The 10633-nt window shown below is 47.6% G+C and overlaps 1 protein-coding gene across 1 annotated transcript; it reads right to left on the bottom strand.

The window, feature by feature from the left end:
- Positions 1-402: 402 nt before the first annotated feature.
- IUM83_01039 (Tigger transposable element-derived protein 6) lies at positions 403-1661 on the bottom strand (the record flags this gene model as incomplete). Its single annotated transcript, XM_067924867.1, has 3 exons — positions 403-1025; positions 1100-1349; positions 1446-1661. The coding sequence occupies 3 exons, from the start codon at positions 1659-1661 to the stop codon at positions 403-405; spliced, it is 1089 nt and encodes a 362-aa protein (XP_067788702.1).
- Between the last annotated feature and the right edge of the window lie 8972 nt (positions 1662-10633).

The following is a 10633-nucleotide window of genomic DNA, read 5'->3' as shown; positions in this document are numbered from 1 at the left end:
ATAATTCTTATAATCGCCATTGCTGTGTTCCTCACGGTTCTAGCTTTATCAACAGCGAAACCCATTGTACTGGGCGTGTAGCATGACCACGCTTTCTGTATCCATACCATGTCTTGCTCATAGACGTCGTCAATGTCATTTACAACGTAAATGTTCCCGATCATCTCTGTGTAATTTGCTGTAGATATTTTAAAAATTCGAGTGTACGCTCAGTGTTCGACTCATTTACCGTTGTTATTGTTACTTTCCGTGCGAAGCTGCATGCCTTATTGCCGACGCATGCTACTGGGACGAAATCGTCTTCGGTTTCTACTCTCTCCACGTACAGGTAGTACCACCACTTCCGACACCAGCTGTTGTGTATTTTTCATGTACATGAAAAATTATTGCAGGATTTAGCCACTACAGACTAATTGACGCCACTTTGAGCATCAGATCGACAATCTCGCCGTCGGCATCGCCCTCTTCAACGCCCTCGTCCTCGCCGTCTTCGTCTGGCTCGTCGTTTCCACGAAGGGGAGTCGCAAGACCAGTCTTTTGCCAACAGTGCGCCACCGTCTTGGCCTCCGTAGACGACCACAACAGCGAGCTCCATTGCATCGCCTGAAGCTGGTCTATTTTGTATGCAGACTGCCCATTAACATTTGCATCAGCCTCAAACCTTTCGATCCCGTGGTCAATCTGTAACGACCTAAAGCGTGCCTTGAAGGACGCAATAACACCGGCGTCCAGAGGCTGCAGATAGGTGGTAGTATTGGCCGACAGCTTCTGAACTTTGATGTTCGTCAGCACCATGTCGCCGAGAGCATGGGAGAACACGTTGTCAACCAGCAGCAGGATATGCCACTTGGCAGCACGCATCTCCTTGTCCAGCTGCAGCAACCCGTTCTGGTAGATCTTCGAGTTCATGCAGGCCTTGGTACTCTTGCGATACAGGTAGCCGAGCTGTTCAGCCGTCTTCTTACCAACGCACCGCGGCTTTTGGGCCTTGCCAATAAACAAAACGGGGAGCGAGTCGCTCCCGTCTGCATTGGTAGTCAGCGCTAGCGTTAGCCGAGTCTTGTTTTCTTGACGCCTTTTGTTGTTGCCGTGCAAATACTCCGCCCAGGCGCGGCTGCGTAGTACAGCCCGGTCTCGTCCATGTTGTAGGTGTCGTGGGCGTCGTAGCAGTCGGTGATCTCCTGGATGGCATGGTGTCCTTCTCTCACTACGTCGGCGTCAGCAGAGCCAGCCTCGCCGTGTCGCGGTCTGTAGCGTAGCTTGTGCCGCTTGAGAAACCCGGTCAGCCAGCCAACGGAGAGTCCGACATCGAGCGCAGGCCCGCCTACATCTTCTCGAATCTGCTCGGCCTTCCTAGTGATAGCTTTGCGGTTAAGACACAGCCCCCTCGCTTCTACGCTACCCACCCACTCCTCTAAATTCTTTTCTAAAGCAGGCGCCTTTACCTTTAGCGGCTTACGCCGTTTGCCCTCACCGTACTCTGGTTTCTTGATAGTGCTTGCGTTCTTTAGTATGTCAGATACTGTGTTGCGGGCTGGGGCTTTGCGCAAGCGGAATGCTCGCTTGGACCACCGCGCTAGCTCTGAATGGGTCATGCCAGGCTCCGCTGCGCTCTTGTCAATCAGCTCGCGCTTGTTCTCGATCGTCAGCCAGCGTCCCATTGCTCCCTCGGAAGGGGGCCACAGCGCTCAGAAGCCAGTCTGCGGCGAGTGGTGGACGCGCGCTAAGCATCCCTGTTTAAGCTGATAACGTATTATTAAGGATATTTTTTCTAGGAGGTGTCGGAAGTGGGAGTACAAGCTGTAGCTGTTTTCGTAACACCACCGCAATAACTCGCTCCTCAAACTGGCTAAAATCTTAATCGGGACGAGAAAGTTGTATACGAACGTGCCTCGATTTACAATTGTACCATAGACCTGGGGAACCCTCTTCTGGCTAATCGTTTGATGAGACGCACCAGAAACGGATAAATAATTTCGTGCACTCGCATCACGTCGAGGTAAGTCCGCGCCCAGATATAACAGATGTTCAAGACTTAGGGGGCATTCGCAGCTTACATGTGCACTCAGCGACAGGATTGATCGGCCACCCACGTTGGCGGTCGTATCTCGCTCATTTTTACGAGTTAATATATGCTATTTTGATATTTTTGAGCCTTTTATTAGTAGGTCCAGCGAAAGCTAGGTTAACGAGCGGGATATCAAAACCTATAATGGAGCATACATGGTTGTGCTTTGTAAAGCGCTCTTTTGGAAATCATCACCTTGTAGACTAGCTACAGTTTGCGAAATCCCGCGCGTTACCACAGCCCCTCTTACTTAGTGATTCCAACAGAACTTAGCATTTTACTCGAGAGTGGGCCCACTTGCTTCACAACTCTCCCGTTGAGCCGAGTCGTCCCGGATCTCAACGTCTAGTGACGTCAACTTCCAATCTTGGCGTTGCGGTGGCAGCTCATTGTCTTCGCAACAGAAACTCTCGCGTTCCGGGTTTGTAAAATCTCTTATATCTGAGACGAAATCTGTGCTGCCTTCATATCTGGGTTCGCTAAAATTCATTGCCCACCTTTTCGTAAAATCAAAGTTGATCTTAAACCTGCGAAGGCCTCGTAAATTTGGGATGGTGAATGGTGAATAGCGGGTAGCATTGAGAAAAATTCAGCGTGCACGATGTTGTATTTTCTGCTGTCAGAGAGAACAGCTTGGTTGCACTTCTCGCCACGTTTTGGTTTGACGTATCGAATACCAAGCCATGCCGCAACAACTTTAGATCTCATGCCAGGATCTATTGCGGTACAATTTCGAATTTTGCGCAGTAGGGTCAGCCTTTCCAAAGTCGTCTGTAATGATGTCAGTTATTTGTACTATTGCAGAGATACCGAATTGTTGCTGACATAACGGCTTCTTCGAAACATTGGACAAGCGGTTACAGCATGACTCCGATTCGCTGTTCCAAACCCATTCAATACATCGACCAGTGTCTGGAATTAGCTTGAGTACATATTCGTTATCGTGCTGTAGTTTTCAACACCAGGCCTCCGTGCTGCCCGAGTTTTTAAACGCAATTGGTGGGTACATTTTGAGAAATCCATGCGTGACTAATTCAGTCGGTCATCTCACCCAGCTTAGCTAAGTGCTCAATCCGTATTGTTTCCAGCGTGTGAAGCTTCAATAGCATTTTAACATCGTACACGGGTACAAGTGGGAATGGAATCGGTTAACATATTCAATCACTTATCACTTGTCCACGCCGCATTATATTTTGTAGTAGCTACTTGATCAGTCCCCAACTAGGTTTGATCCTATTGGCAGTGGTATTTACAGCGGCAAACGATTCCGACGACTGCAATTACTCCATCGTTCGCTGCATGTTTCCCAGCGCTGGTGAAAGTAAGCGAGACACACGGTCTACGCGTTTATCAAGTACTGCCAAGCGAGCGTTGCACCATTCTATTGACGATGCATACATCAATAAGCGAAATAGGTTTTCGACTTCGTCGCACTGTGCTTAAGGTACAAAGTACCTGCGGCTATCATTTAATAACAAGAGATGTACCTTAGTAAAATCTGCATTGTTAGTGCTGTGCATTCAGTCATGAATCAGCGTAACTCCCCATCGCGCGGAATTCGCTTTCAGGGCGGCGCTGTGAACAACAACCCCGACCCTAATATCCCGTTAATCTTGGACAACAAGGCGTTCATTGTCTTTGTACCGCGCAGATCACACGATCATAATTTTGAGGTGGTCTTCAGAGGTGGCGGATCCTAGTCTGCTGATAACTAAGTTCCGACTATGTTGTGTAGCGCGACAGGTTAGAACTCTCCTAGCAATTGAATGTACAGTGGCTTTCACAAAATTTACCACCTCATTTCCGGCGTTATTCTGTTCCCTTATCAAACCAAAATTATACCTAGGATTAGCTATTTCCCATGTTAATTCCGGGATGTCCCACCATGGCCGAATTAACAGCGGCGATGGTGAGGCTGAGTTGAGGCTGAACAAGCTGATGACGCCCACGTTAGAACTGCGCAGTTGGCAGTTTGCAACCAGCCATTCCATGCTTGGGCCGTCATATTCCCGTTATTTGGCTTGCAAATGCCGATAGCGGGAGTTAGGGAAATCCCTCACTATGTTAGGCTGAAGTAGCATTAAATAAGCGTTGGTCGCCGTTTAGTGGATCAAATTCGGCCGGAATTGATAGCTCACCCACCAAAATAGGTGAACGGAACCATAATATCATCCGTTATAACATTTCCCAAGCGCTCACAGCATTACGATCTTCTAAACACCTTGTTCGAACGGAAAACCCTAAATTTGTTTCGTGTCTGCGTTGGCTTCGGTAAACGCATCCAGCTGTTCCAACATCTTGTTGGATAGGATGTCTTTACTATTTTTCAGGGCTACGAACAAACCTTGGTATGATTGGGATTATGGCAGGAAACCTGTGAAATCAAGCGTAACATGGAGTGCGTCCAATAGAGTTTGATATTCGCAGACATTAATTGAAAGAGGTATGCGTACCTCATTTGTGATTTTAGCAACCCATGGATGCGCGAATTTCCAAAAGTCGTCATGAAGTGTCGAGCGGCAAACCTCTGCTCTGAAATCGCACTGCATGTTCGCTATCTCGACTTACGAGTGGATCGCTTCCCCTTCCCTCACGAAGGCTGTTTGCATCCCAGTATAGAGATGTATTTGCGAAGACATCGACCTGGCCTTGAACTTCGAATTTCATAGGTAGGAATCACGAACGCGAAAGTACACCAGGTTCATGTTTTTAATATTTTGGCTAAAACCCTTCGAGCTTTATCCACGTCGAAAATTCTTTTCCCAACACGTATGGAATATCCCGGGAAATGACTGTCGGTAGCACATAAGAGGAAAATCGCATTTCAGGTTGGCTGTGGGGTTTTAATAACAACCACTGTAAGCGCGTACCCCTGCTTAACGTATTGACTTATTATCACAACTGACAGAAACGGTGTCTGCTCCGACTACACCCCCGGCGTCTTCATCATTTTCATCAACATCCTCAGAGTGCTATAATGTAGAGATATGATTAGTAAACAAAATGTATCTATGATTGAAACGATTCGATTCACGCGCCGCGGCTACTTCGTAACCAACGTACATTGATGAATCAATTTGGCAACAGTCGTGGGATCAACCAATGCGTAAGGTTTACGGGACCGGGAGCGTTCATCGAGTAACGCGAACGCGGAGCTACGAACATGAATGGAGGGGAGAGAGGGGGGGGGGGCACACAGATGAAAGTGCACAAACAAGAACGTTCAACTCATCATTATCTTGCGCCATCCCGTCTCGTAGTTTTTTTGCGGGGCGTAGCAAATTGATATATGAGGTAGACTGACGCGTCGAAAAGCTTATCCCGCGCCAGCCCCTCCCTGTAATTTCAATTACTCAAGTTTGCTAAAAAGAACTATCGTTACCGACGTTACTGAAGTGGCTGGTTTTGCGGAATTGGACGAAGGCGCAAAAGTTGCACATTTTCCAAGTGTAGTACTGACATCGCCGTTGCTTCCAAAGCCGGTCGCTCGCGATGATGACGAACCCCACGAGACCAACCAGCACCAAGAATCTTCTTCGGGTATAAAACGCTCGCGGGCGGTAGTGAAAAAGACAACATATTTTGTATTGCCAGATATTCTTAGGCCAAATGTGGTTAACTGCATCTCGTAATGTTGAGTCTGGATCTTGCTCTATCATTTTGCATGCATATATCTCGTGACCCAGGGCCAAGGGAAAATCTGAGCTCAGAGCCCAATTCCTAGAGGAGGCGCGTTGGGTAAGGTTTGTTGGGATACACGCACAAGTGGCTACAGTCACTTGTTGTTCTAATAGACAGGTGTCTTACAGATGATTATATACTCCCTCACCTTGATCTAAGTTACACCAATGACTACATTTGAAGTTGGCCACACACACCAATGGTAGAAAGCAGCATCTTTCCACCAATTAGTGACGAACACGTCAACGGGGCTACACTAACCACCCGTTGGCAGGCCCCTGTCATAGATGATAATATACGCAGAAGGAATATCATTTTAGAACAATACAGTTCTCATTTTGACCGGAAATCGCTACTTGGTGTCTTTATTTGATTTAACTTATTCTCGTGGACTCGTGTATAATTAATTCCAGTTAAAGCTAACCTTGCCATTCATCATACACGTTCGCGCACGTGTCAGCCGTTGTAGTGAGCCGTAGTAGCCCTACTTTAGTTTAAGGCTACGACATGGTAAGATCGTCAGCTTTGTCCGATTTGCTTATCAGGTTGAAATAGATAACTTTTCAGTAGGTGTATTAAATACTTACTATACCTCTGTCCTGTCTAGCTATAAATAAGTTCGAGCAACGTGAACACTAAAATTTCACAAACGCAAATACCAAAGTGAATCCAGGCCCAAAGTCAGATTCGTTTCGTCAGGGGGAAATTACAGATTCGAGCACTATTCAGTAATAATTTCCGATTTGAGCGCCAAATGACAGCATCGGGCACCCCACAAATCAAGCACTCAGAGCAGTAACAGATCTGTCATGGTACTGCGCACCAGACAGCAACAAAACCACGCGGACAAGAGGGCATGCGTTATTACGAAAGCACTATGCCGTACGGTTCTCAGAACCGACGGGATCCCGATCCCGAAACGGATGATATGTCGTGCGCGCGGCGACATGCAAGAAGCTACAGCTCGTACTTATGAGACGTGGTACAGGCGATTGAGCTCTCGTCTTGCACAATTTATAATCCTCAACCCGCGATCCGTCAAGACTTTCGAAGTAGACGGGGCCAATCCATTCCGACTCTCATTTCTGTCTCATCCTGATACAGAACTACTTCAACGAATAAACTAGCGTGTGGTTAGCGTTGCTGGTGCATTTATAAAATATACAAGTATCAATAATACGATGACTGATCTTGTTGACCTCAACGGCAACAACGAAAATGGAACTACCGCTGTAGCTATCGTCCCCTCCGAAGATGGCGACAATTGCGGGTTATTAATATATCAGATGTGAAACAGGAGTGCGATTCGAAAAGGTTCCAGTGCTTTCGAATCTTGGAATAGGTATAATTTGCGCTGTGAATGACGGAATACCTGCTTACATCGGAAACGTAAAGACTAATTGAAAGGGGTAGTCACGCCTAGTATTGATGGGGCCATCCGAGAACTAAAACAACAAGAGAGCGAATCACCCTTTGGGCTAAGTTGAAATGTCTTGTAATTTCTAATAAAGGTATATCCGAATACCTAGTCAAAACCGACTCCAATATGCGGGTGCGCTATCCACACCTTTTCTCAAAACAAATTGTACCGATGGAGAACAGCTGGTTTCGTGGAATGCGTCAACTCGAAAGCTCTGAAGATCCGCGAAATGAACCCTTTCGACCTTGGTCAGTCTTTACCTGCGCGACTTGCTCTCATGCAAAGAGAGGTCGAGCCACGCTATGCAACAAGGCTCGCCGGGACAACGGCAACACGCCCACCTGCAACCAGATCTGGCACCAGACATGGAAGAATGGGACCACTCTCCCTGCTTCCCGGTAGCATAAGATCCGGTTTGTAAGCAAGCGTAGGCCCGAATTTAGTGATGACAGAGACAAGAAGTATCACACAAAACGAAAAAAAAAGATGAACAGAGGGTAGAATTTTCCAGAATGATGATCGTTTTGTCGTACATCCACTGGCTCGTCGCTGTCATTTCCGAAACGGTTTTGTAAGGTGATCGCGATTAGAAGTTTTTCGGACAGATTTTGATCTGCCCATCACTTGAAATTAACCAACCACATTCCTTCGTTGATCCATGTGTCATCGAAATAGGCTTCAAACACCGTATATAGTACTGATTTCCCAGTATACATTAATTCATATAATAATCGTTGCCGATAATCCGTGATAATCTTCGGATTAAAAGGACTAAACACCCACCTGCAGGACAGCGCGCTTCCCAGTCGACAACTTGACTAAAGTCCATGTGCGGGTGACTCGAATAGCATCGCCCTCATTGGAGACTGCTAGCATCCACTTCGGTGCATCGGGAGGTGCCATGGCGTCTTGATATGACTGTGGGTCAATGCTCATGCCGTGACGCGCTCAGTCCCAGAGGTTTTCTCTGTGTGTGACATTTTCGATCGCGACAAGAACGTTAGTTTGCTTCTGCTTCCGAGTGGCGTGGAGAATATGAATAACCTAAATTGTGTTACGTGCTTGTGATCCGATCAACGTTCGCAGCCAGCGTGCCGGGGCGGAACATACGACGCTAAAAATGGCCACGTCCTTGCGGTGTTCACCGAGCCTAGGTCAAATTCCGAGATAAACCCCTCAAGAAGCCCGATATCGTTAGGTGTGAACTTCCGCTCGGCTGGGCGCTGATCGAAGAACACGAGATCTACTTCCGATGTTGTCGTACGCGTGTAGTAGTCAGATTCCAGTGTAGTGAAATTCTAGACGTACTAGATCTTGCGAAGCGGCTGACTTCGATCCATCCAACGTCACATGGAGCGATGCGATAACAACACCTCGCTGATAGTCGATAATCCTCCGGCCCTTTGTCGCTCAGTATAGCCGATGAAGATTCCTCGCACCGACTTGTAGTCCAGCTTCTGTCGCCTTTGATTTGCTCGCCCTTGGGCCGCATTCTTGCTGGGCAAGTAGACATACGACTCGAATGGAGTAACTCTGGTTCCTGCCGAGATGGTGCGGTTGTACAAGTACACCATGACGAGTACGGCCGCTCCCCACACGTGTTTAGGTGCGTTGCCAGGGATCAGAATGACGCGAACCTTGATAAATAGTATCCGAAAGCGGCTTTCTGTCATGCCGTTCCGCAGTGGATACGAATATAATCGGCGCTATGCACACTGCCGATGAACCAACATCGGATGAAGAGACAAAAGAAGACAGAACCCCAACCGAGAAGACCGCAGTATACAACGCTCGATTCAGATGGCAGAAATGGCGAAGGCGCGGACTGGGAGAGCGAGGACCTTACTGGAGAGGGAGGACCGCACTGCAGTATTGACGAGGACGGCCCACCACAGCAGGAACTTCTATTCGACTCATCGCTGTTGGCTGCCGTCGGGGGCGCCGAAGTTGCGGTTTACACTACCAACACACTGATGTTGCAACACACTGGTGTTGGTAGTGTAAACCGCAACTTGCTAAAAGCCATGGGGATTCGGGGGTGGGAGTTGATCAATCAAAAGCCATATTGGTATCTTACGGAGTCCTATGAGCCGCAACCTGCTACGGCGATGGCAACTGAGTATCTTAGATTATATAACGGTGAATATGGACCAACGCCGTATGCGCTGGGATCTTCTATTACACTTTATTCTATTTTGTGTGTTGCTGTCGAAGCTCCCCTATCCTACTACTACGTATAAATCCCGGGATAACCTTCGGGGCCACTTGAGATTTTTTTTGTGGCGAAGTTCCCTTATCGTGGACCACACGTACTCACAGTATCGCAAACATGTACTAAGCATGTTTGATATGTAATGAGATTAGCAAGAGCATCCCCGCGACGGTGTTTTGACAGAGTGGGTGTCACTGGTAGATCACAACGAGGCCACCCCTTCAGGAACGCACTCGAAGCTGCCGCCGACAGGGCATCGCCCGTTCAGAATTATGACTGGGAGCCAGGTAACCATCACACCGCCCGAAAGCGGCGGACTCGCGTGTTGAAAGTTTGTTCGCTCTTGAGGAGTTCTGATGATGTGAGGGGTGGGGGCGCGTTGATCTACCGCAGTAATTGCAAGCCCACAACTACATCGAAACAACCGAAAGCTTGGCAAGTGTTTCTCTGCGACAGCACTCTGTGGAAGTACAACAACGTTTCGATTACCTGTTTGATATAGCACCGTGTATGGAAAAATGACACCTCGCTGTCGACGCTGGCCCGCAAGCGCAAGATCTGCACCCACACGCCTGCTCGAAACCGCATCGAGGGAACTGATGAGAAGGAGACTGTATCGTCAAGCGAAAAATCAAACGAAGGTGATCGCGTGAATGGGACAGAGACAGAAGGGCATCACCCACTAAGTTGAGTGCGAGCGCGCGTTGCAGAGGATGAGGACTAAACATATGCTACCTCGACGGGCTTTGTTGATTTCAGTATACATCCTTCATACTACCAGCATCTGACTTCGCTTTTCATAACTTTGGTGGCAAGGTTTGTATGTAACGTAACCACCGTTTTGGAACGATTTGTCTTTGCATGTACATATTTGGCGCTAATAGTTCGAGCTGAATGTTAACACGATATATGACGTGCCGGATAAGGAGGTGTAGGTTTATGATGCGCCTATCCAAAATACACGATACCAATATATATATATAGTTTTGTATTATAACCAATACCCGGATATACAAGTTGGTGGGTGCAGACACGCTATCCGCGTTCAAAGGGGTTAATAACATCCGCACTTTCATTTTATGACTTGGTGCAACAATAACAGTAACCAAGTGGACTTGGGCACATAGTTCAAGTGGCAAGAGCACCACAATTTTTGCGGGTGGGCATGGGTTCGATTCCCACCGCGTCCATATTTTTTACTCAATTAAATACGGATCATCATTGTCACCTTTTAGAAACTAATGTTTAGGTC

This window comes from Phytophthora cinnamomi (assembly GCF_018691715.1).
Source record: "Phytophthora cinnamomi strain GKB4 chromosome Unknown Contig53, whole genome shotgun sequence".
Lineage (NCBI taxonomy): Eukaryota > Oomycota > Peronosporomycetes > Peronosporales > Peronosporaceae > Phytophthora > Phytophthora cinnamomi.
The sequence above is the reverse complement of the archived record's forward strand: the minus strand, read 5'-3'. Positions and strand labels throughout refer to the sequence as shown.